The sequence below is a fragment of the Eleutherodactylus coqui genome, chromosome 5, assembly GCF_035609145.1.
Source record: "Eleutherodactylus coqui strain aEleCoq1 chromosome 5, aEleCoq1.hap1, whole genome shotgun sequence".
Classification (NCBI taxonomy): Eukaryota; Metazoa; Chordata; class Amphibia; order Anura; family Eleutherodactylidae; genus Eleutherodactylus; species Eleutherodactylus coqui.
The window spans coordinates 57,669,843-57,697,375 of NC_089841.1; the positions used below are offsets into that span (position 1 = coordinate 57,669,843).

Below are 27,533 nucleotides of genomic sequence, written 5' to 3' on the forward strand. Positions count from 1 at the left end.
GCAGCAGGATGTGGCAGTGTGTTGGTGCCTCCTCCTGCTCCTCCTGTGCCTCCTCCTCCCCACACTTCCATCACACTGCCCGGCCGGCCCCGCAGCTGAGGAGGAGGAGGACACAAGACTCTGCTGCATTTTTTTCCCTCTCTCCTCCTGAGCAGCCGGATCAGGGATTCTTGTGGATTACAGAGGACGCGGGGCTCCCCGGATATACAGCGGCGCCGGCACTTCGTTGCATTGTACCAGTGGATCTACAGCGTGGGGACCGAGCCGCCTGTAGTGATCGCAGCCCGGGCATGCTGGGGCACCTCGGCGGGCATCTATGGTGTGTGTGCCCACTGTGAAGGATCTGCCTCCGCTTTGCAGGATCTCTACCCCCCGATAAGACTGGCGTATGTTCCAGAGCGCCTTGGCTTCTGCTCGGATCCCCAGTCCCCCCCGGGCTGTTGCGGCTGTTGCTTGTCTCTGCCCTCCTCCGGCCTCGGATCCAGGATCCTTCATGATTTGCGGGCGTCATGCACGTTTTTTAGCCGGGAAGCCTTGCTCTCGTCCCGCATGTTCAGGACCAAAAGATCGGTGCTCGTCCGGCGACTCTGGAGGAGCCGAGCTACTCCCGGGGAGACGGGGGACGGCGAAGGGGAGAGCAGGGCGCATGGGGCCGGGGGCTGCTGCATGGGCAAGACGGGCAAGGTGTCCAAGGCGCAGCTGGGGGGGTCTGAGGCTGAACTGAAGGCGCTCACCCACTCCCTGCTTAAGAGGCTCAAGGAGAGGCAGCTGGAGGGACTGCTGCAGGCGGTGGAGTCCAAGGGGGGAACCCGCAGCCCCTGCCTCCTGCTGCCCTCGGCCAAGCTGGACTCCAGGCTGGGACAGCAGCCCTTCTCCCTGCCCCTGCTGCTCTGCAAGCTCTTCAGGTGGCCGGATCTCAGGCACTCGGCCGAGCTCAAGAGGCTCAGCTGCTGCGAGTCCTATGGCAAGAACAACCCGGAGCTGCTGTGCTGCAACCCGCATCACCTCAGCAGGCTCTGCGAGCTAGGTATGAGGGGCGACTGCTGCTGTCATTACTGTGCTGCACCCCAATATTGGGTCTAACTGTAGTCTTCCTATATGCATTATTTTATATTGTGTCACCCACAAGGATGATATATCAACTATAATATGCAATGACATCTGTATCCTTATATTGCAATACTGTATATACTCTGCACTAGCTTGTCATCCCATCAATGTATATATTCCAGTATTGCATTACTTTTATATATGTCCATCACCCCAACTATAGTCTTCCATCCCATCGTGGTATATATAGCTCTATATTGCATTGATTTATATATTCTGCACCCCAATAGGATCCCCATATCATGTACCCCCATCATGTCTTCCCCATATATTACTGTATATGTCACCCACAATGATATGCTACTTCACCTATCCCAGCATTTGAACCTGCGCCCCAACTATAGTTTGTCATCTTATTTAATATATATACCACTGTATTGCATTACTGTATATACTCTGCACCCCAGCTATAGTCGTGTTTTCTCATCATGGTATATAGCTGTATATTGCATTACTTTATATATTCTTCACCCCCCAACTCTCCATGAACACCCCTTCTGTATTTCACTACATTCCTATGCTGTCTCCCACTCTGTTTTACTCAATGACTATTATGTGCCCCCCTTTACAGGCTTTGTACCCCATGCATGCACAATATAGAATGTAATTCCTTGTTTAGTACCCCCCACCACCTTACATTGCACCCCGACAATGCTGACACCTCACTAGATGTCTTTGGTCTGGGCTTTATAATGCATTTCTGTAGATTATAAGTCTCCTTGATACATCTTCAGAGGTGGATTTTACTTTATTGTCGCATGGATTTATGACTGTAATACTATTAATGTCTGGGACAGGTTTGGCTATCTGTGGGATGCTGAGGATCCCCTGAATTGCTGGGGTATCTGGGTTATTGGGGTATTTATGTTGCTGGTGGGCATCTAAATTGCTGGCTAATCCTGTCTAGTGATGGCACTGTCAGTATAGGAAGTTGGACAGACCTGTGAACACTTCCCCAGATGTTGGGTGCAGAGTTTACTCACTCCTCCTGGAGTCACTGAGTCTATGAGCTCTGATAACACAATGTAATGCTGCTTTACAGGCTAGTGTTAACTCTCTAACTCCCACTCCATGCCTTCTAGGTTTTATGAGCCTGAGGTATTTATTGCTAGTGCAATGTGTAAAGCTTTCTAGACATCCAGGAATGTGGAGGTAAACTCCCAGTGCACCCTGATATCTCATTTTCTTCGTATTGATATATCCTCTACTTTTAATAACAATGTTTGCATGTCATACACTTTTTTAATGCCCTATATAGACACAGAAAACAGAGGGTTAATGGTTTTCCATTCAGTGCATTCCCTGCTTTGTTGGGCTTATTTTGCATGACATACAGTTGTTTGTTTGTAGACTTTATATCCTCCAGTTGTTACTATTGTTTATTGTACAGCAATGAACTTGCAACATTGTATCAATGCAAGATGTACAGTATATGCAAAGCTCAACTTCCAGCAAGCAAGGAGCCTTCTGGCATTGAAGTTGCAAGCAGATATTATAAAGAGTTAGCAAATCTGTCAAAAAACTAAATACCCCCCTTCCCCCCCCCTAAGTGCATCCTGGGGAGGGGGGCTAGAGCAGGACCAGGCATGGAGAATGTCTCTCTCCCCTCTGTGTGTTACTAGCTGGGGATTATCAGGCATTGCTGGCTTGCAGAGTTGTACTAGAGATCCCTGATCAGACAGCCAGAGGAGCAGATAGCACAGAGCCTGGCGCCAGGCGGTCTCTTGTTTATCAGACTCCTAGAATCAAGGCAATCACCGCCTGCTGCCCCAGCTCCAACCCCCAGAGCTTACACAAACACAATGTCCCTGTTATCACAAGTCTCTATCTCTTCTCAGTCTTTTCCTTCTCATGGCTCCTTCTTTATTTCCTCAATACTTTTTTTTTCTGCTTTGCAGAGTCCCCCCCACCTCCTTACTCCAGATACCCAATGGAGATTCTCAAGCCTTGTGGTGAGTTCCTTTTTGCTTTACTTGAAGTTTTTTTTCTTGTGTATTTCATTCAGACTTGTCACTTCTGTTCACTGACAGCTTCCATGCTATGTCCAGTCCTGTTATTATCATGGGTAGGATGCACTTAATGTGTAAGTTGGGAAAACTTCTGCACTACTTGACTCTTGTCTCATTTTTATTTGGGTTCTTTTTTATGCATTCCTTTTTCCTTATATTTTAGTATTTTTTCCTTGCTTTTATTGAGTTTTATGTATTTTCATTTAGTTTATTTTATGTTTATTTTATTTGTTATATATTTATATTTAGTGGTTTTGTGGGTTTTATATAACTATTTAACTACTATTATTGCATTTTACATATTTGCACTCCAAAAGAAAGAGTTTGACACTGTGTTAGCCAATAGAGTAAGGGCTCATTCACATGGGCAAAGGTGTCTTTAGTCTGTGAAATGGTGTTTTTGATGTGCATGCAGTTGTTTGTGCGCGTGCCTTGCGTATGAGCTGCGTATTTATGCGCGCAAAAAGCATAAGAAGGCCCAATTGATGTCACTATTTGTTTTTATTTTTTTTAACCACTGCAAACGTGTAAAAACGCAGTGAATATGCATGCTACTGTATTTTTACGCAATCCCATAGACGATAATGAGTGTTTTTGGTCTGGGATTAAAGACAAAAATAGGACTTGTCATGTGAAAAAAATGCTAAATACCACAATTGAAATCAATGAGGTGGAATGCTGTCCGTATTATGTGCATAATATCAAATGGAAATACACCTGTGTGAATGAGCCCTTAAAAGTTAAACTAATGTTGTAGATGTACCTTTTAATGGCTAACAAAACTCATTTTTATTGCAAGCTTTTGACTCTGGGTTCTTAATCAAGTTTCCAAGACAGATCCATTATGTGCATGTGTATATATGGTTCTTCAGACTTGTCTTTTTAAAAGCCTGATGAAGGACCCTAAGTAGGTACAAAATCTTGCTGTAACATCCTTCTTTTTTGTTAGTAATTAAAAGGTATCAAATCTTCAATATAAGATTACTTTTACCTATTATCCAGGCACTATCAAATCCTATCCCTCCTCAAAGCCTTTGGTGGGATGAGAATGGCATCTTGTTGGTACTGAACCTGTTAAATGAGTCTCTGGCATGCCTGTTGCTTTTAATGAATGGGCTGCCCGCCAGGACAAAAGCCCATTTTCATCTGGCACCGGCGCTGTTGAGTCGCCTGCGTGAACCTGGCTGGCATCCTGCTCACCTTGTACTAGATAAATAAAACTGACATTGTGGGATGCTTGTAGATATGGAGTTGGCGACATGGTGCAAACCCGCTGAGCTTTGGGTATTGATCTGGTCAAGTTTTTTTTTTTATGATTATTGCTTGTATCATATCCTATGTTTCTAGATTTGTATTGTGGCTTAATAATTTTTGCCTTAAGGGACCTTTCACACATGCAGAATATTTCTGCAAGACAAACCTGAGGCTGCATTCACTGCAGCTTTCGCCCCTTCAATTTGAATCCAATTGACAGGGAGAAATCTGCAGCAAATTGGTGACTTGTGAAGGCAGCCTTAATCTGCTGCTGCAGATTTCCCCTCCATAACTTGCATGTATACACACAGATTATGGTGCAAAACGTGTGTTTTGCAGAAATATTCTGCACATATGAAAGATCCCTCCTAGGTTATACAAGGTTGATAGTATTTTGCAGTGTTGTTTTTATATAAAGCATGTACCATCAAGATTTGGTTTGAATTAGTTTTTTTTGCCTAGGGTGCCAGCCTGATGCCAGTGTTGGCACCAAAGTTCTTTTATGTATCAGCATACAAGATGTAATCACATTTATTGGGAGTGTGAAGAAATGAACTGCTTATACCAGCAGTCCTAACTACAACTCTCAGCATGTTCTAACAACTGCAGACCTATAGGACGATAGGAAGCTTTTTTGTACTAACAGTGGATGATATATTTGGATGGAATCCTTTTTTTGCTGCTAATTCAAAGTTTTTTTGGGCACTCGGAGCAGTGTGTTCCCTCTGTTTATCTGGTGTTACTAGGTGAGTGCAGGAACGTCGTTTTGTAATGGAACAATCTGAAATCCTCACCAGTTTAACAAGAAGAAAGTGAAGGCTCACTCGAATTCATGATAAAACCACATTAAAGACATTTGCCTACCGCAGTAGACACAAAGGCCAAATAGTGATAGTCCGGAGCCCTGGGCAGCGCCTGGTGTTGGATTAGGACTTTTTGTGTACAGTTGGAACAGACTTTCAGGCCTAAAGCTATATGGGCAGTTTCTGTAGCACAACAGAACTTTGCCATAATCATTTGTTCTATACTCTATGGGAGTGCTGTCCAGCTGTTGTGAAACTACAACTCTCAGCATCTGCAATGCAAAGTGTCAACTTCGCTCTAAGATGCTTGTCTAGTTGCTCCATAAAAATGCCACTTGCGCCCCTAGTGGTTGAGAGGTGGAACAATGTAATTATTATGTCATCTTAGCTATGACTGGGTGCAATGACAACTTGTCTGTATGTCATCTGAATGATTTATGCTGGACATGCCAGTGGAGTGAACCTTTAGGGCTTGGATTCTCAACATGCACCCAGCAATAATGTATTTCTGTGAATTTCTCTTAATGACTAGTTTTGCATTCCAACTTGCAATGGGATTAGTAATCACTATCTTCATACATTGGGTAAACCAACAGACCCAAACTGTCTTATTAGACCCAAGTTCATCTCTCAAGACTTTCATGCTGCAATGGAGACCGGAGAAAAGGATTTAGATTCTTGCAACCCTTGTGGACAAATGATGCCAATGCATGTAGTGGTGGGGAATAGCCCACTATTGATCTTTACACCAATGTGAGGAAATTGCCAAGGATGTGAAAGGACCCTGGGATCTTATACCTTTTAAAGGGCCATAGCCCCTATATATTGCTTTTGTTTGGAACCTGTACAGCGCATTTGGGAATTGTAAAGCTGGCAGCTGTGTGTCGGTGGAGTAGATGGCAACCACAAAGTAAAGGCTTTGGCATCCACGTGGAAGTGTACAACCTTGGTGCTTCCTGAGAATGTCCCTTCCTTCTCTAGAGTTGTTACCTGGCCAAGTTCCTGTAATCGCATAACCTAAGGCGGCGTTTCATGTGGGACTTCAGTATGATGCACTTTCTATATGGCTACAGTGTGCTGCAGGGCTGGAAGTGTTCGGCTGGATGTTGGCACTGCACACAATCGTGCCATTTAATAACCCTCCACGTTCGCTCACAGGGGTGGAAAGAGAGAAAAAAAAATTCCTTAGGACATTATGTGAAGAAAAAAAAAATTTAAATCGCTGAGAAATAAGGATGGACGATTTCATAAGTGACTGCACTTCCTGTCTCCTCCATTGTTTGAAGTTTGATGAAGTGTATCCTGGTAAACTGTATATTCCTGTTATGGCTTCTGATTCTCCTCAATTAAACTTTTAGTGGACTTATTTGGCCTTTTGTCCTGGTGCAGCTCGTCAGCGTGGATATGCAACTACAGGTCCCAGCATTGCCAAGCAACTGGGTCCAATGTATGAATTGTTTATGGTTAGGCTATAGCAGTATGATCATAGAAGCTTCTAATGCAATGTGTCCAAGCATCTATGTACATGCTAGTAACCTCTTGAGATTCTATCTATGCATCTGTACTCCCCCCTTATACTTACAACATACCACCACCACCCCACCCCCTGCACCCATGCCAGGGGTCTTTATTTTTTTGCAGCGCAGGATCACATCTCATTAATGTGTAGAAGACATTGCTGGGGAGATCCACATCTGCTTTCTATTTTGCGTCTCTGCTAAGATTCATTAAATGCTGCTCTGTTTCATGTTTTTAGAAAAGAGAAATTCTTGTAAGATTTTACATGTCTCTGCCGCTTCCCTGTGATGTATTGACTCTTGTAGGGTATATGCATTTGATGCCATGTCTTACGTTGGTCATTTCTAGTTCCTAATAGGGTCTAGTAGCTGTTTATAGAACTCCAAGCCTCCTTGTACACGGATGTTGGGGTTAGTAGTCCGCAGAACATACCAGATTATATAGGTTACTAGACCAGGTCTCCATATCTGAGCATACTGAGGGTTGTATTCTGCAAGAGGGCTGCATTCTCTTTTATCTGTCAACTAATCTAGAACAAAACTTGGGTGTTAACAAGCTTCTTTTCCTTCTCTTTCAGCGGATCCTACAGACTGTGTGCCTTCCTCCACTGAGACAGGGGGAACTAATTACCTGGCCCCTGAGGGGCTTTCAGGTGAGAGATCTGTCTTATCATTGACACATTGTTAGTCCTATGCGGATGTTCTATAGGATGTATTGTTGCTCTGTCCATAAAGATATGGAATAGATCGTATTTGGAGCTTTTTTTTTTTTTTTTTTTTAGTGTTGCAGGGAATAATTTTCAAGTCATTTTTTTTTTATGGCTCTGGTCTATGTTGGAAGCAGGGGCCCCCTCGCTGCGCTCACTAAATGAGATTTTGTGGGTACAGTAACGATAGGCTTGCACGTTTACTAGGCAAACATGCCATTCCGCTCTAGAAACGAAGGTCATTAAAGCTGGACCAGGCTGTTCTTAATTGGGCTGTTATGTGAGCAGACCCTCATGTATAACTGGGGAATTAAAAAAAAGAAAAAAAAAATCAAAAACAGAAATAGCCAGTAAATTCTTCTCAAGTCTTCATTAAGAATTTTGCCAAGAGGCCCCAGCAGTCTATATATTTTCAGTTCCAGATGTCATATCAGTAGAAACTCTTGTTAATACCGTTAGGAGGGGGGAAAAGACTTCTAGTATGGTTTATATGGGAGTAATCAGGCTCCTTTTGCATTATGGGTATTTGCTTTTTTTAAACAGTTGGCTATCTTTATACAGCCAGTGGCTTATAGGGTCATGATAGAAATTGTAGTGTCGTGGGTTATAGGCTGCTGGTATGTTGTATCATGCATGTGTCTTACCTGTTCTGCATCTCCGCACAGTTTTTTGGTTATTTTGGTTGTTTTATATATATTTTTGTTTTCTGCAAAAAATTGCAGCCGTAGATGTACAGATGTATCTTAAGGTACCTTTACGTGTTTTTGAGCGACTGTCAGCTTGTATATACATGGCCCTGACAGGGCGCTGATTAAGAAGTCGCCAAGTAGTTTTGGTGAGCTGAAATGGAACAACTACTGAGTGACTTCTCACTTAGTGTAAACCGAAGTCCCTCAATCTACGGGCGACTACCTCTTTTGCAGTGAATGGCGGATGGAAGAGATCTCCCACATGCTCAGCCTCCATTCCCGGCAGTCTTCGAATTCTATGAACAACTATTGCTTCAGTGCAGTAGTCGCTGGAACGGCTGTTGGGCGCTTATGCTCCCAATAGTTGTATCATGTAAGGGTACCCTTAGATATATGGTTTGGAGCATTGGGGTAGATTTGCTATTCCTCTTGAGCCAACATTTTGGCACAGATCATTTTGGATAAAGGAGCAGTGTCAAAAAGAACAGTTCTTTGCCCCCTGCTGGACAGTTTTTAAAAGTGGTACTAATTTGTCACGTTGCAAAATTTAGTGCCAGTCTTCATGTGTTTAAAAAAAAAATGGTGTAGAATATACTATCCAAAAGGGGGTATAAAGTCGGAAAATGAATCAAATGTGTGTTTAAAAATGCACCAAATCTATCAAACAGCTTGCAATACTGTGATAGAGTTGCTCATCTTTTGACTGCTTCACTAGTCTTCATAAATCTGCCCCATTGAATGTGGCAGTGATTTTCATCCCCATAGGCTGGATTATTGTTACCCCATGGCCGCTATGGGGTGTAAATATGGACGTGTATTTACTTGCAAATCAAAAATGCTGAGCTAGAAGGGAAAAATTTCCCCTCCTGCCCTTAGAGTTCTTTATCAGATGACTTGTGATGACTGTAGAGCGGGCGCTGGGTGTCTTTCATCTCCCCTTAAATAAACTCTGCTCAGCCCTGGCTTTCAGTAGAAAGTTTTCTATCAGCTATAGAATCTGCACAGTCTGGTCGGCTGGGGATAGAGGAAATGACTGTGACTCTATGAAGACCCCCTTAAGAGGCGGTGGGGGCACTGATGCAGTTTAACCTGAAGGTTTCATGCACTCAGTGTTTCATTTCATGGTCTTGCTTGTTATTCCACTCCCCCCCTCCTCTTTATTTTTGTATTTTCCTCTCTCCTGTGGTTGATGTGTGGGGAGGCTCTGCAGCCAACAAAGGGTTTAAGAAGGAATTTAAAGTCGTGGATGGATTTTATGGGTGTAGCTTGAGAAACTCTTACAAAGCTGCTCAATGGGTGACTAACTGTGCTGTTGTGTAACTCATTGACTTGGTCAGTTAAGGTCTTGTGCAAAGTTTTTGTTGTGTTTTCTAACTTTTTTTTTTTTAAATTCCCCTCCACTAAATAAAAGATTCTGCGATTATTTTGCACTTCCAGTTATGACCACTGGGGGTTCTGTTCTATTGCACTTAGACCAGTTTTTTTTTTAATTTTAATAAGTAGCATGCATCCTTCAGGCTTTCTAACTTATAGCGTGTCATGAATTCATCTTGATGCCTCTTAACATACTCTAATTGAGCTGAATTTTCCTACTACCTCCCCTTTCAAAAAAGTTAAAAAACAAAAACAAAATTAGTGTGTAACTTAAGCTGGCTCTTGTAATGAGGTTCTGATAAGTGTTGATTCATGGAAGGAAGGATCTTGACTACGCAAGCCATGAAAAAGCCCAGCACCACCACATGAAACAGCATTTGTTTTGCATTAGTGCTGATTTACAAGCAGTCTATTCTGCGTGCTTGCCTTCTGCTTTAATGTTGAACCCCAAGAGAAGGAGAAATCTGCAAGAGAGAGAATACAAGGGAGGGGAGAGAAGGGGGATTGCGGGGCTGTCTTCTCTTTATATGTTGTCTTGATGTGACTTGCTACATTGTGGCTACAATGTGTCACTTTTCACAAGTGTAATGTAGCCTCGTGGTGTAAGAATGGGTCGTTGTTACAATAACCTAGGCGACCTCCGCTGCTCCGATCCCAGCCATTGTAGCATAGGCTGTTTGGTTAAGGCCTGTTTACATGGAGTAGTTGTCAATAAGCGATTGCCAAGTTGAGGAAATTGTTACAATCGTTTTACTGCTTTCGAGATATCCAGCAATTTTGCATGTATTTTGCGTAATTGAATAGGAAGGCATGGATGGGCTACATGATGGTATGGCCCATGGGCCCTGTGGGCCTCAGAACATAGGTTTCAACTTTAAGTTGTGGCCCCCGTACTGAGAGAAAAAGCCAGTTGCAAAGTTGAAGAGTAGCATGTAAGAAGCAGAAATTCGTGGGCCTGCTGCTATGACTGAAGTAAGGATGGCCTACTGGAAGTGGCCGCCTCCTGCTACAATAGGGGGCGATCATCTAGGAAGTCATCCACCATGGTCTGAAGGAGATTCAGGTACCGATCCACATTGAGGGTCGCTGGAATGAGCACAGCTCCAACAAGGATATTGCGCCAAATTCCAATCCGCACGTTCACATGTAAATTGTCTTCTGATTGAGTTGTGCCCTTACTAGTAATTTGACACTTTGCCGGTCATTAACACAGTTCCTGAATGATGGCGTTAGCCCTGCGACCAGTTCTATATAAGCACTGTAGCGGAAGGAGGCCACTTCGATTATGCTCTCCTTCCTTCAGTCATAGTGGGGGTCCCATTGGACTTAAGGAGACACGGAAAGCTGATTTCTGCATCTCGCATGCTACTTTCAACTTGCAATTGAGTTTCACACTCTTATCTCTTACAAGGGCCACAGCACAAAATTGAAAACCATGTTCCGGGGCCCGTGTGCCATAACATACCTGTTACTTCAACGCCAGTATTGATACATAATACCGGATCCGGCTTTTTGACTACATCCTGTATACTGGGTCATCGTCACTGTTCTGTAAGACTATCCAAGGTGGGATCCTGAGAATGCCCCTGCCGCTCTTTGTTGAGCAATCGTCTCGGAGTACAGAACATTTCTGGCTCTCGGGATACAACCAATGAGGCTCGCTCTCTGTAAAAGCACTTTTTTTTTTCTCTTCCCCTGCTTTTGCCTTGGGCCTCGCTGCAGTTAGCTAGCTTAATGAATGGGGCACAGTTCAGGGGGGTGGGATGAAGGTCGGGACTTGGGAGACTGGAGCCAGAGATTTGATTCCTTTGGCAAAGCAAGAAAAAATGTAAATGCTAAAAACCTAATCCCTGGCGGGCCTCTCACAAAAGAGCTGGTTCCTCCTGCAAAGCACAGAGGTGACCTTTAATTCACTTGTGCTGCCCTTTCATGTTGTATATAAAGCTCCCTCCTCCTCCTTTTTTTTTTTTTTCTTCTTAAAAGAATCTCATCTTGGCACAAAAACATCTTTCGTGGGCAATCTTTACTTAATGACCCCTCCTGTGGTTTGTCTCTCTTATCAGAAGCGGCACAGAGCATTCCCTATAGTAACAGAGACAAACTTTGTTCGGCTATCATCTCGCCTCTTAATAACGTCGTCCGGCACACAGACACAAAAACCTATATTCATATGGCAGCTAACCGCCAAATGAGTCGCAACATTTTATTTCCTGTTCATTTTTGCATTAGGTAATTTTTTTTTTTTGTGGGCGCCTGTTATAAAGGGGTTTTGCGCACAGAGGCGCACTGTAAAATGCTTCATTCATAGTACTGGTCTCCTTATATGGGGAACGGAGACCTTATGGGCCCTCTATGGCTCTAGGGCCCAGGCGTGACACTGTCTTCTGCACCTATTGTAGTTATGCTCCTAGTTGCACGCCCATGTTGGGCGAGATCAAGGTTTGTGGAAGCTCTTAAGAAAATGGGGCCTCACTGGAGGGAAATGAGTTAATTAATGCCTTTAACAGGGAGTACTAAATAGTACATAAATTATACTGCCATACAATGCCAAATAATGGTACTAGACAGTACTCAAACAATACTGACATAGTAGAGGCATAAAATGAACGAATAGCAGCGAGTATGTAGAAGTAATATTGCCATACAGTACCCACACAATTCTATCTTGAAGGACCTACATAATAGTGCCATACAGTGAATAATTACTGCCATTTAGTGCCAAGTAATGGTAACATATAGTGTCCATACAATAGTACCTTTTGAGTACCTACATAATAATGCCATATATCCATACAATAGTACCTTTTGAGTACCTACATAATAATGCCATACAGAGATTATACAAATAACGTCATACAGTGCCAAATAATGGTGCATACAGTGCCCACACAATACTAACTTATGGTACTGACCTAGCAGTATCATAAAATGAACAGTGAGTCTGCATAAGTAATATCGCCATACTTTACCTACACAGTACAACCTTAAAGAACCTACATAATGGTACCATAAAAAGAGCAAATGACTTTGCCTAAATAATACTGCCATACCCACATAATAATGCCATCAAATAAATAACAGTGAGTATGCATAAATACTGCCTTGCAGTGCCAAATAATGCAACCATACAGTACCCACACAATAGTACCTACATAATACAGTATGTTCAGTGCCAAATAATGGTACATGCAGTACCCACACAATACTACCTTAGAGTACCTACAAAACTGCAATACACTGTGCATAAATAATACCGCCATATTGTCAAATAGTAGTGCCATGTAGTACTCGCATGACCCTGCCTTAAAATACCCACATAATAGTGCTTGTACAGCGAACGAACAGTGCTCAAATAGTAATGCGATAGCTTTCCTATATAATCCTCCAGCTGGAGTAGTGGTACAGTCTAGACAAAAGTTGTGATGTGCAAATGCACCCATGTTATCGGTAGGTCTGCAGTCGCACGTGATAGGGAGTCAACCCCCAAACTGACGGTGGGTGCTGCCAAATAAACCATTACATCAGGGAGTACGCCGATAATAGTAAGGGTTCTGCCACTTGTGTTTATGACTTTATGCCACTTTAGTTTTATAACTTTTTTGCTTCTTTTTGTACTGTAAGACAGTCCTGATTACACAGATGCGGCAGAGTTGAGTGTGTCTAGGGCTGAGTTTGTCATTTGGTATAGTTCATGGTAAGATCACTGTTACCTGTTGGCCTTCTCAGTGTAGCGCTCCTCTCTGCTACATATGCACTTCAGTACCCTGTGAGACATACTTGAGGGGTGGAAATCTCCTTGCAATGAGTGCCCTCCTATCTGAGTGCTGCTACAAAAGTCTTCAGGTCTATGTGCCTTAAGCTTCATTATGACATAGCAAACAAGCCGGGAATGTTTGTCTGTGCCTTTGATCCTGCTGGTAACTCTTCATGTTGTGGAGCAGCAGCTCATTCACTCAGGCCTCACAATAGAAGTGCCATTGGCTCCCATACATATTCTTGTTAATAATGAACTAAAAGCTCATTTTTTTTGTTTTTTTTTTAAACCTGCCGTGTCCGCGCCAGGAACTAATTGAAGATGGGGTCAATCTCTGTAATGACCGACTTGTGTGTAAAGGTTGTCAGGATAAACCTACTATAACACAGGGGTGGTATTCGTCTATTTTGGTTAACGCTCGGCTTTCCGTTATGCCAGAACACTGACTCTGTACCTAATGGGGAATAACTGTTGCATAGCGGCCATATTGGTTGTCACCCAACTTGACCGCATTTCTGCAAGTCAATAGCAGAACTTTTTACCGGCCTTGTAACAATGACTTGCAATGAATGCTGCCTTCTAATAGGTGGCGCTGTAGAGGCTTTGATTTGCATAAATTTCCCAGAGGCGCATGCATGACCTTATAAGTCTCCTCACACCTATTAGGTGCTCTCCCAAAGGAGAAACGTTACCCCGTCCGACCAACCAGAATAAAATGGTTTAAATTAACTTGGCGGAAGAGGATTGTTTTGAAAAAATGGCGTCATCTTTTGACCATAGGTTTATTCAAATAGTCCAGCTCAGCGTTTGGTTTCAGTACCGATTTTGTTACATTTTTGACTGCTGATTTTTTTTTTTTTTTTTTCGAAGACGGAAAAGGGAGAGACTCGAAATTTGAGCTTCTCCTTGTAATTTCTTTGGCAGTAGAAAAACGTGTTACTAGAGGATTATGTGAACTGCGTGAGCGGGAGAGTAAAAAAAGAAAGAAAAAAAAAATTGGATTGGGCCCTCCAAAAGTGAGGTTATCATCAGGGGTTAATAGCAAGACGACAGAGTAAAGGCTTTGGATGAGACTAGGCCGCCTGCCAGACTGGGTGTACTGCTGTAAAGTACACACCATCTGACCGTCCCTGCAAGAGGCCAGGCCGGTGAAGAGGAGGGAAACTGGGTCTTGGCAAGGGTCTTGTATAGCTTTTGGCCTTCTTGTGTCGGTCTCTTTCCTGGCAGAGGCTACTCCAGGCAGCTAGGGTGGGCTTTTGCAAGACTGAGGGGGCTGTTTTTAATGCTAAACGAGCGCAGCAAATCTCATTTTATGTTTTAGACTTTTATTTTTGTAAATTTTTTTTTTTATAATTTTTTTTTTGTATGTTTTTTTTTTTTTTGGTAATGTTTTTTTTTTTCCTGCCACGTCGCTACGTTCTCGCAGTCCTGTTGTCATTCTTAACGCGACAGGAATGTACGGTGCCACTCAGGGCATAGCCGTCTGGGCAGAAAGCTCCAGCACTCTACGTCGTCGCCGTTAATGTACTCTTGCTTCATGCTATCAGTCTGCTGCCTGCATTATCAGCTACGTGACTGCATAGTTTAGAAAATGAACATTGAATTCCTACTGGTGCCGTCTCTTGATGACCTGAGAATGAGCTGTCTAGGAGAGTACTGTAACAGGCCACGCCGAGGTCACTGCCAACACAACCATCTTTCTTAAGCAGGATTAAATAACCCACACAGCAGTCTGGCTGACTGCCTACTGTCACCGAGCAGCTTCCTTGCAGTTTATTTTCAGCTCCAAAGATTTGGGCTTCTTATCCGCAGCCTCAATTTAGTTGTGACACACAAATAAAACTTTTAAGTGAACATTCACGTTGGGGCATAGTTGACTTCTTCACATCGAAAGGTCTCTAATTTTAGGTGCTGGCCCAAAGCGGGCAAATGCCCATTGTGGGTTCGTGTACACCTTGGTACCTTTTTCTCGAACATGGCATTCTAGGAATTGCTGTCCCACCACCGTCCTTTTCGAGCTGTTGGATTTTTTGAATGTCTTTGTAATTCATTGCATTTTTTTTTTTTTCCTAGTTTTTTCATTTTTTTTCTAGTTTTTTTTTTTCTTTACTCTCTGTTCCAGGATAACTCCAAATATTTATGGTGACTCATTTCATGGCCCTGCAATGGTTTTCACCTTACTAGTTAACAGGAAATATTAAGAGAGGGGAGGAAGCTGCATCATTCCTCAAGCGAGAACCCTGCCAAAAACTGTTCTTAAGAAAGGGAATTTAAAAGGGCTTTTATTCACTTAGTAAGAGTTATTTAAAAAAAAAAAATTGTTTGGTGTGTTTTCTTCCTTTTTGGTTTCTTCAAACCCTGTAGATTATGTGCCCCCTGCTTTTATTTAAGGGGAGTTTTTTTTTCTAATTTTTTTTTATTTTTGCCGCTTGCAGAATTCTTTAAATTTTTTTTTTTTTTTTTTAAGTTTCCTTCCCCAAACTTCTGAGGCCAAGAAGGTTGTTGGCTGAGATCTAATTTTGGTTTTGGCGGCTGTAGTCTCTCACACGGGTCCCCACCCAACGTCATTATCTTGGGTTTAACTTATAAAAATGAGATTTTTTTTTTTCTCTTTTGCTCTTGCCTTCACCCTTTTCAACTCCCTCTGCAAATGGTTTGAAGTATAAAGAGAAGATGACATTTTTGTGAATTCTGATGTGATGCTTTAAACTAAAGTTTTCTTTAACTCCTTTTTTTGTATTTTTGCCGTAAGTCTTTCCCACTTTTGTAACGATGATCCTAACGTCAATGCTATCAGGGCTACTTCTGAAGTCATCCATTATGACATATATGGTGGTTCAGCCTCTTCGGTCTCCTACATGTCATTTGGTGACTTGACTCTAGCTTCATCCTCCACAATGGCTGCCATGCCAAATACTACCTTTTTTTTTTTTTTAATTGCTGTTTGGATTGATGTTTATATTTGATAGACATAATGAGTCGTCCCTGAAATCCGGCTTCGCCGCAGGACAGTTATTCATCGCCGAACAAAAGCACAATCGTTGCTACTTTCAGCCATTATGGGGGTCTTTCTTTCTTTTCTTGTTTGGCACACAAGCACTCCCTGCCAACAGAGAGGGGCCTTTTAGGTAGCATTGATAGAGTATTGATGAGATAATAGTTCATCTGAGGAAGCACGTGCTTGGGAAAGAATAGACCTCTATAACCCAGTAACCTTACTGCAAGGAGATTATGAGGTCTGGATTTGTGTCTGTGTCACAATAGGCTCTGAGCACCGCTGCTGCCGCTCTGTCTTGTCTGGGTACCTTGAACCTCTCTGTAGGTTATCGCTGGGGAAAGGCCACCCTACATACATGAAGCCATGTCAAAATAATGCTAATTCTTTTTACCATTTCTTAACTATTTTTTTTTTCTTTTAAGGATTTGTCTTTTTGGGATTTTATGTTTTTGTTTCCTTTTTGGTTTGTTTTTGTTTTTTCTTTTTTGCTTTATCCTATGCAAAACTTAGTAACTTTTTAAAAAACTTTTTATACCATACACTTTACAAACCCACTTGTTGGTGACATTGTTTCCCTGTGGTCAAAGTTTTGACTGTCCCAACTTTTTGCTGACTTGATCGTGTACCTGTAGTAGGTAGACTGGATTTGAAAGTCTGCTGAGACAGCAAGTAAGCCGAATAAATGATTGGTATAATAAAAAGAAAAGTCTCATCACAGCTGGCAGTCGCTGTTAATAAAACCTGTCTGGGTTATATTAATGTAGTAGACAGGAGGGTGCAAGAGAGCATTAAACCAGAGAGCTAGTTACATTTTAACCTCGCCACTGACGTCTGTGGTCGTTAGACATTTTGTCTGGCTTCTATAGCGCAATTCTGATCCGGCTGTCCTGTCTCCTGGATATGAAGATTATAATCTGGAAGGTCATTACCTTCGTCTTCCGACCATATTAGTAGACTGTAGACCACGTGGAGTTAATACCGCCGCTATATATCAGAATTGATGCATGATGCCTTTCGAAAGTTAACATTTTTTTTTTTATCTTCAAAAAGTTGGAATTTTACTTAATTTTCTACATATATTTGCACATCATTTTTTTCCCCTCCCATTGAGTGTTTATCGGAGCTGCCATGACTGTACTGTGTGGATGTGAGTTTCACATGTGCTGAGGGGACTTGATTAGATTATGAAGGCAGACATAAGTAATGATTAACTTTTTAAGTCTGCACACTGTCTCCAACCTGGCTGGTGGTAAAGCTGCCCCCCCTTCCCCTCCCCTCCCTTCTCAGCTAAGTAGCCTGATACTGCGTACTGCAAAGGATAAAAAGGGGATGGTTGTTCGAAGTGGGGAGGAGAGAAGGAAAGGGTTTTATCCCCCCCCCCCCCCCCCCTCTCTCATCTTTCATCAGATTCAACGGTGGAATGCAATAAATGTTACAAAATGCCATCATCATCTGCAAACTGTCTTTTCTAGAATTTCTCAAAAGCTTAGGGGAGAGGAAAAAGCTTTCACGTTTAGCTTATTTTGCCCTATAGGGTTTATGGGAGTGAAGGTGAGTTAGATATACGGATATTGTCACACTCATCTTGCAGTGATCACAAGAACTAGAATTTGTGAGAAACATTGCAGCAATTAAACTTTTGAGAAGTTTTCAGAAACTTTTTCTTTAATCTGTGAGCCCGATTGGCTGAACACCACTGTGGATGCAGCGGTTATCAGAAGACTCTTGTATTGATCCTATTGTCAGGCTCTCTAGATCACTTTTGCAGTGTTATTGAGCTGCCCTATGATGATCCATGTTCCGAGCAAACTTTCTACTAGGATTTGGGGAGTTTGTCACTTTTTTCGCAGTTTTTATTTTTTCTTCTCAAGCACAAAATTTGCCAAATTTCTAATACTGTCACCCAATGTTAATACCCGGTTTCCCTGAAAATAAGACATGGCATGATTTTCCAGAATTTTTGAGGATGCAAAATGATTTTTCAGGCTTTTTGAGGATGCTTGAAATATAAGCCCTACTCCAAAATTAAGCCCTGCTAACAGTTAATAAAAAAAAGTCAATTTAAATAGTGTCCAGGCAGCTATACATGTAAAAAAGTTAAACCTTTTGAACAAAAATTAATATGACACTGTCCTATTTTCGGGGAAACACGGTAGCATCATTAAATGGGTCTAGAGGTAGTGAGTCTTTTTTTATGCCATCCATCTACTAAAGTGAGATTGCAGTAACTTTTGCGCGTTTTTAACTCTGAATTCTTTAACCTGTCTAAAAACCTCTCCACTCGAACCCCACCCACTTTTCTAGAAAAGTGTTATTTTTGGTGCAAATCAATAGTAAATTTGTCAAAACTGATTTGCACTAAAAAGACTCCGCTTACGCCAGAATTCTGGCACACCATCAGTAATAAATGTGCCCCACCAAATTTATTCGGAGTTCGAAAACACTTTTTTTGCTGCATTTGTCCTTTTAATTCCCTTGGACTATAAAGGAGGTGAACAAGGCCAAACGTTTCTTCAGTCATTTTTAGAACATTTTTAGCACTTTTTGTTAAAAGAAGAAAAAAAAACAACAAAAAAACTTGCTCTAGTCTTTTTCCAGACTTAATAAAAGATGTCTCCATCTCCTGTTAAGAGTTTCCTGACTGATTCTGAGGTTATTATTTTTTTTCTCTTCTCTGCAGACAATTTGTACTTTGAGGTTGTTTTATAGGCTGAAATTGTCTCCAAACAAGTAACCACATTCGCTTGATAATATACATTTTCCTGACTATTTAGGTTTGAGGTACAGCAGCGTCTCCCTTCCGTATAAAGTATTTTGACCGCAGGCTGAGCCTTACAATAAAAAAAGATGTATGTGTTCCCACTGGGAAAGCTCCAAGCTGGGGTTTTCTTTAGCAAATTCCAAAAAATAAACTACTAATAAAAAAAAAATGGCTGTGTCCAGGAGCCATCTTGGTTTTTGAATAGCTTTGTTGAATGGTAGCTTGGTTACCATGAGTGGTCACCAATAGTGAACTGTTATGTTTTTGTTCTTTGCCTCTTTTTGGCAATTTTAGTTCTATGAATTTTTTTTGGTTTCCATTCTAAAGCCAAAAAAGCCTTTTGTTAAAGGGACTAAATGACTGAAAAACATTTTAAAATTAGAGCTAAATGAGTAAAAACAATAAAAGAAAGGGTAATTGTCTTCAGCAGTGATCTGTGCTGCCGCTGTGCGATTCTCCTGGTCTCTGTTGATGGAACTGCAAGTGACCACTGCCTGCCAATCGGAGGCCGTAGCGATGTGGGCTGTTGTTCTGGCATCAGCGATCACATCCTGGGCGGCATGATGCCAGGAGTCCGTTCCGTTTGGCTGTTGTTCAAGAAGGCTGTTTTGTAATTTTAGATCCGGAAGACGACTGGGCATCTTGCGTCTAAGACCCTGTCCTATCGCGTTTAGACTGCCATCTGGATCACTGAAAATGGCATCCAGATGGAAACCTGAGATGGAACCAATGGCTTCCATTACTTAAACTGAGTCCATGGAATGTTATCGGTCGGTTTATCGTTGGAGCTTGCGAAACTAAAGGCCCATTTACACGGAGCGGTTATCGCTCAAAAATCGCTAAAAAGCGATCGTTTGAACAATAATCATTGCGTCTAAACGCGCGGCCATTGTGCACTGCTAGCTGATCGTTAAATTCAGTCCAACCTAAAAATCGTCAGTCAGTTTTATCAGCAGTCCTCCACGGGTAGTGCTGATAGCATTGTTTCCCTTGGAGAACAAAGGATCTGAATGCAGATAAGAGCCTTTGGGCTATTAACTGCTTTCAGCTAAGGCTTCATTTGCACACTTAATTGCTCTTAAGTAGCTGAGTAGCTACTTAATAGTTAATGCAAAATGATCGCTCAAAGCTGTCACTCAAACTGTCGTTTAAGCAATCATCGCTCCATGTAAATGGGCCTTTAGGATAACGTTCTGTGTAAGCGATTGAACAATAATTAGTTTGCGTTTAGGAAGGCGTAAAAATCAAGCGATGATCATCCCGTATAAACAAGCCGTCGCTCATCTATGAACGATTGCCTATTTACTGTTAATAGAGGCAGGCGGGCCGGGGGAGTTCATTGACTGAACAATTATCACTTATGTATGGGACAATCATCCCGTGTAAAAGGACCCTTAGCAACTCTTGAGAATATCATTAGAAGTCCGCCTGAACCGCAGGAAATGTCTTCGTACTTTGATTCCTCATGTCCCGTTTATTTTTGCATTCTGCATTGAAGTACAACATGTAACGCTACCCAAGTATTTGAGTCCAATGGATAGTAATGTATGGCCACAATAATTGCGCCAGGATGCAACTTTTACTGCAAGCTAGATGTTGCAACAACATCATGTGGTACAAATTTATGTGGCTGAGATAAATGCATTAAAAAGTTGGTAGGAAAAAAGTTGCACAAAGTTGGAATTTCTCTTCTGTGGGGGAGAAAGAGGTCAGTCCTGGTATGAAAATGGTTAAAAACACTCCAGCATCTTGCGTAGATACTGTAAATACAATGTGGATGGGTTTTGGCTTCCTCATAGATCCCACCCTTCCTCCAAGGCATTTTGCTGCTAAGAGGCTCTCAACTTCAACCTACAAAAAACCACTCTATAATTTGCATGGCTGATGAGACTGAGTTCTGGGACATGGGCAGACAAAAAAAAATCAGCTGGTTACTTTGTTGCCACCGGAGTTGGGCAGATGTGCCTTTTTTTCTGTCTTGTTTTAGTTCAGTAGGTTGACTCTAGGCATGCACCCTACAAGAGGTGGCCTTTCGGCTCACTAGGAATGAGTAATATGGTTGAGACCCCCTGTGCCTCGCCGATCTCTTGTGAGGAATATTCACTTGCAGCAACCGATTTGACCGGAAGTTTAATTCCATACTTGTGCATGGGGATGTTTTTGCAGCCCATGAATTTACTCTTGATGGCCACCTTAATCTAAACGGGGTTGTTTTCAGAAATTGACCATATTTATAGCAACTTATTAGGATGACTTTTAAAAAAAAATTTAAAAAAATTTATTCTTGCCCCTGCCTGGAGGGGGCACTGCTGAGCATACTTTCTTTACCTTATTAATACATGTTCAAAAACCAGCTCTGCAGGCATACGTTCTAATCCTATCCTCCTTATATGAAGGCAGATTTTTCCCTTCCACAGACCAATCACAGTCAAGGCATTGTTATAAGTCTAAATGACTAGACATCAAGTCAACACGGCTGTCCCTTAAAACGGAACTGGGTAGACATATTTATAGTGTACCTTGGCTTCGAACCATTAAAAATTTTGGCAATTACCTGTTAAAAAAAAAAAATTGTCCTTGGAACTCGATGTCATTGAAGAAGCTGGTAAAAAAAATTCATTCATAAACTGCGCCCTCTGTTCCTATAACTGGCCCGTTCATTGCAAGCCAGGGTAGCTCGTTTTCTACGCGCTGCCAATTAAATAAGCCTTTGTATGTGGCAATGAGCGGCTTGTTATGTGGTATTCACTAATGCATACACAAACACACACAGACTAGTCTAGCTCTCCCCACCACCGCCGCTACCACACCCCCTCCTTTCCTGGAAGGGTTCCTTTCATGTTGGGGTGTAGAGAAAGGATGTAAAAATAAATAAAAATGAAGAATTTAAAGAAAAAAAAAAAGTCAGCATTTTTTGTGGACCTTCTAAAAGGTTTCTAACAAAAAAAATAAAAATCTTAGCTGTAGTAGTAAGGATCACAACGACTAATATTTTTGTCAGTGCTGCATTTTCTACCCTTTTGGTGGGGAGGGCTGGTTTAAAAAAAAAAAATGTTCTCGTGGTCTGTGAAGGGAGAGAGATCTGGTTATTCCTCCTCCCTTTCTTTTTAATGCAAGAAGGGGATGGGGGTTATTTTTGTAACATGTACTAGTCTAGACGGCAGGGGGCGTCTGCTGCCCCCTTTGCATAAAAGTTCCCCAGGGCTAGTGGGGTGGGCTGACCATAGCATTAAGATGTGCAAATTGCAGCCATGCCTTTTTTTTTTTTTTGAAGGTGTTCTGCAGATATAACATAAGCTCATTTAATAAAGTTGTAACTTTTTAAATTTTTTTGTTTTTTACTCTTGCCTCGGTTAAAGGGGGTACAAAAAGTCTTGTCTGAAGCGTTAGGCTTTTTTTAGGCCAGGAAGAGGTTAACAGCAGAGTAGGTTACACTCACCAAGCCTGCAATTTATTTGGGCTAGGCAATTACAATAATCTGAAAACTCCTCTTTACTGACGTCTGTCTGAAAATTGCAGGGTGTACTGGCAGGGCCCTTGAGATGAAAGGGAGAAAAAAAAATGCAGTCTTAAGGATTTTCTTTCACGCAACAGGGTGGCTGCAGCACTTCCATTTACAGAGATTTCCTGACTACTCTTTTCTTTATTAGTTTTTTTTTTTTTTAAGTTTACGAAAAAGTTTGTAGAGTTTTTGTGACTTTTTAGTCACATTCCACTCAGGACTAAATAGGTTCTTTTTACCTCCCCTCTTTTTCTCTTCTGTGCCTCTTTCCCCCTTCACAAGAAGAAGAAGAAAAAAAAAATGTGAACTTTTTTTAAACTTTTAGCTTTTGATTCTGCTCGGAGTTTCTTTCCAGCTTTTGTTTTTCCACGACGTGTGTTTGTTTTTGTTGTATTGTGTTCTGAGCAGTTGTGACTTTTTTTTTTTTTCATAAATGCTTTTTCTGAGTTTCTGTAAGAAAGAATTGTAGTTTCGAAAAAGGTTAGGTGAAAGGTAATTTGATAGGTTTCCTAGCCCCTTCCCTACAACCCTCCCTCTACTTTTTTTTTTTCCCTTGCTAGCTGCCTTTTTTGGTGCCAGGTTTCAATCGGATAGAGATATTTGAGGAAAGCATTGTGAGGCACAATAAAGGGGGGGATACAGAGGCAGCAGAGTACACACACCTAAGCTTGACTGAATTCCTTCTGCTTAGTTGATATGGAATTTTTCTAAACCTCCATCCCCTATACAGAAACTCCCCTTCCCCCTCTCTAGATATCATCAGTACTTTTGTCTGAAAACGTGAAGAAAAATTGAACTAAATTTTGCCTTTTAGTGTAGTTTGAGCAAAATAAAATGTAGGTTTGTGTCATTGTTTTGTGGCTTTTTTCAGCCTTCTGATTGGTGGAGATAAGTTTTTGTTTGGTGTTTTTTGGTTTTTTTTTGCCTTGGTGGTGACTAAAGGTGACTAAACTTCCCTTGCTCATCGAGATGTGTGGTAGTTACATGTCTTAGTACAAAGAGGAGAAAAAAATTACAATTAATGCTTTGGTGCACAGTTTCCGGTCCCCACCCTGAACACCACAAACCACAATTTTAAAGAGCCTAGTTACATGTGTAGCTGAACAAACCCTTTTATTACATAGGCCTAGGTTCCAAGTATGGAAAATGTGGGGGTAATAGTTTTTTTTTTTTTCCCCCATAGCAAAAATATTAGGTGTGAATTGCAAAAGCCTTTTAATGAGCCAAAAATCTAAAGAAAACTCAAGATCAGTGATTTTTTTTTTTTTACAATTTTGGTAATAGGTTTATTGTTCTATTGCTTTTCCTGTGTTTTTTATATTGATACATTGTTTAAATGTGATGACCAATATTTTAAACGTTTTTTGATTTTCTTGTTGGCTGCTATATCACTCTACAGCCTCCAGGCGTCATTGTCGCTAACTATAGGATGTATATGTAGATATTTTTGAGGTATTGTTCTAACGTTCAACTTTTTTTTTTCTTCTTCTCCATAGATTCCCAACTTCTCCAGGAGTCTGGGGACCCGTCCCATTGGTGCATGGTTGCATACTGGGAAGAAAAGACACGGGTGGGTCGATTATATTCTGTCCAAGAACCTTCCCTGGATATCTTTTATGACCTACCTCAAGGGAATGGCTTCTGCATTGGACAGCTAAACTCGGACAACAATAGTCAGCTGGTGCAAAAAGTACGCAGCAGGATTGGATATGGGATCCAGCTGACCAAGGAGGTGGATGGCGTTTGGGTTTATAACCGCAGTAGTTATCCGATCTTCATTAAGTCGGCCACACTGGACAACCCTGACTCTAGGACGTTACTGGTCCATAAAGTGTTCCCCGGATTCTCCATCAAAGCTTTTGACTATGAGAAGGCTTACAGTTTGCAAAGGCCTAATGACCACGAGTTCATGCAACAGCCGTGGACTGGATTTACTGTACAGATAAGCTTCGTGAAAGGCTGGGGACAGTGCTACACGAGACAGTTTATCAGCAGCTGCCCCTGCTGGTTGGAGGTGATATTTAATAACCGATGACTTGGAGACAAGTGGACTTTGGGACTCTTTGACTACATGCTGCTAATATTTCCTTCCGAGTGCTTGCTTCTTTGTGCAAAATGTTTGTTTTTTCACTTTTTTTTTTATTAATTTGTTTTGAGAAATAGCTTATGTCAAGATTTTTTTTTTTTTCTTTGGGGAGGGGGGTGTCTTTAAATATTTTTCTTACAAGAGTGAATGATGATTGCAGAGAAAGCTTGGGGAGGAGGAGTGATGGATGGAGACTCCTTCATGTAATATCATGACCCTCTCGAATGGCAACACATATGATGAATGCAAGGGGGGGAAGGGTAAATCAGTATTTATTATGTAAAGTTGACCCCACCGCACCATTGATCTCTTCCTGATGAGTGGGTACAGAAAGGCGAACAGCCGTAAGATAGGATAAGCAATTCGGGACTCTCCAACACGGCTTGTGGAGCATGCTGAATGTATGTTGATGGCACATGGAGATCCATCACTTTGTCAACTTTTTGTCAACTAGCCAACCTTTGGGATGGTTCAACTCACTAAATTGCTCTTGGAATTCGTAATTCAAGCTCCTGGTGGCTTCCAAAAGGCAACCCATGACCATCTGTTTCTATAGGCCAAGTTACTGAGCCGGCTAAATTATAATACGAGCAGGAACTGCCAAGGGCTTGAGTTAAGGTTCGCCGGTGAACCCTTCACAATGAAGGTCCGTTATCTTCCATTTGTGATTGGTTACGTGGATGGTGTAACCTTGCCGATGTTCAGTTTAGAGAGTACGATATGTGCTGGAGTCCGGAGTGCAGTGACTATGCTTTATTTTGATAAAGACCAAACCAAAAACTGCCAATTTACCGACAAAACCCTCCCCTTCGATGGTCCTTCCCATTATGTCATCATCGAACACTTTTTTATTTCTTTTTTTTTTTTAGGCAGCGCATCCGGTTTGTTGTTTTAAATAAGCCGATGCAGGATATAGCTGCCGCTTTATTTTTTCTCTTCTCGATCCATGGTCATATTTATCACCTTTCTCGTATGTGTATATCTAAAGCGTTATATACATATAGATGATTTCAATCCTTTCAGCGGCTCTGTGTAAGCTGAGAGGGTCTCAATGGTCAATGATTTTAATTTATGATTTTAGGGAATTGGAGGTGGATAGCGTGTGCAGCGTTGTATCGTTAAACTTAATTAAAGGAAGTTGTAAGGTATTAGAAAAACATGGCTGCTTACTTCCAAAATATAGCGCTATATCTTTCCACAGGTCGTGTCTTTTTGTATGGCTGCTCATCCCCATTCTTTTCAATAGAGCTGAGCTGCTATACCAAACACAACCAGTAGACAACTGTGGCGCTGTTTCTGAAAGAAAGTGGCCATGTTTCTCTGCACCACTTCTTTTAATTCTCCTGATGGCCTATTTACACGTAGACTTTTTTTTATATTTGGGACAGTCCAAAAAATGTTACGACTGGAAAAAAGGTTGATGCCTTTTTTTTACTACTATTATGGGAATTGGTCGAGATTTTACTTGCCCAATTTTAAGTCTTAGGCCTTGGAATGGGGAATCAGTAGGCTGCCATATGGCAGCGCTTTATGGAGGTAATATACTTGCATAATATAGAGCAACACTCAACATATGAAATCCAAGGCCTATGGGGGTACATTAAGGGCCCATTGGGTGCAATATTGTGGCCGTGTCAATGAGCGACAACCAATCTTTACTACGTACGTGTCAATGGGTCTTTGAGTTACCAAATCTTGGCTACTTATGGTATTGTGAGCCATGTGATGGGCTGTTGGTTCGGGGAGAATGTTTTACACTACAAGTTGCTGCACAATCTATCGACACTTGAGTGGACCGGCCACCGCCATAGGGTGAACCGGCCACCGCCATAGGGTGAACCATATTGTGGCCCGCACAGAAAGTCGAAAGCCTAACTGTTCACCAGAAAAACGGTAAAATGGTGCAGTAGTGTTGCATGTTTCTGGTGAACTTGTAGACTCGGTGGTGCACACACAATGGCCTCCCACATGTGCGCGGTGCTCCGGCCCGCTCTTTCCAATATGTAGGTTGGGGGATTCTACAGAATAGATTTCTGTAACGTACAGTATTTGCTAAATATTTTCTTCCTTCTAAGGTACAAGTTATGCACAGAGGACGTTCATTTCTTCTATGTGTCGTACGTGACGTATGATGCGTTGTCATTAGTTATGGCTCAATGAGCACGATTTAACATAAGCTATTTTTCTAAAAACCGAAGTTTAAATGAACAAGAGTAGGCACTCTTTGGATCTTAAAGCAATGTAGTGCTTTGGAAAAAAAAAAAAAAAGAAATGAAAAAAAAAAACGGACTCCTTAAAAAAGAGAAAAATAAGGAAAAAATCCTGAGATTTATTAAAGAAAATGTATTTTATGTTATATATAAATATATTATTACTTGTAAATATAAAGACGTTTTATAAGCATCATTATTTATGTATTGTGCAATGTGTATAAACGAGAAAAATTAAAAAGATGCACTTTGCTTAATATAAATGCAAATAACAAATGCCAAATTAAAAAAAGACAAAATCTAAGCTCTTGACTTTTGGCTCTTTCTTACAATATGATGTGTAATTGCGTTGTGTAAACAGAGGTTGAGCTGCAGTACTTGGCACAGACACACCTGCATGCATGGCGCTGTGCCTGGATAAACTCGGGGATGAAAACCTACATGTCCTCCTAAGTGGTGGTGAGCGAACCGAACCTGTCAAACCCTAATTTGGGTTGAATGTTGTTGAGTAAACCTGAAGCTCGGGCTGTTCGTTCCAGCCAAACCCACTAAAAGAAGATTGTTGTGGTCCTGTGGATCGGTGATTGGGACTGTTGCCTTGCATGGCCGGGGTCCTGTGGACCAAGGTCAACATCTGCATGGAGTTAGTATGTTCTCCCTGTGTTCCCTAATAATCGCCTTTATTTACATCGCACACTTATTGTGAAGACCAATCGCTACCCTATAAGAAGTTGGTGGAATGACACTTGCTCTGTGTGG

At 41.6% G+C, this 27,533-nt stretch overlaps 1 protein-coding gene across 1 annotated transcript in view; it reads left to right on the forward strand.

Moving 5' to 3' along the window:
- Nucleotides 1-27,085, forward strand: part of SMAD7 (SMAD family member 7) — a 27,274-nt gene extending 189 nt beyond the window's left edge. The window contains exons 1-4 of the mRNA XM_066602575.1: nt 1-1,027; nt 3,009-3,062; nt 7,272-7,346; nt 23,975-27,085. The exon at nt 1-1,027 is cut by the window's left edge and continues 189 nt beyond it. Coding sequence (XP_066458672.1) covers nt 550-1,027; nt 3,009-3,062; nt 7,272-7,346; nt 23,975-24,513 — 1,146 coding nt within the window. The 5' untranslated portion in view covers nt 1-549 and the 3' untranslated portion in view covers nt 24,514-27,085. The remainder of the gene's footprint in view (nt 1,028-3,008; nt 3,063-7,271; nt 7,347-23,974) is intronic.
- The last annotated feature ends 448 nt before the right edge of the window (nt 27,086-27,533 follow it).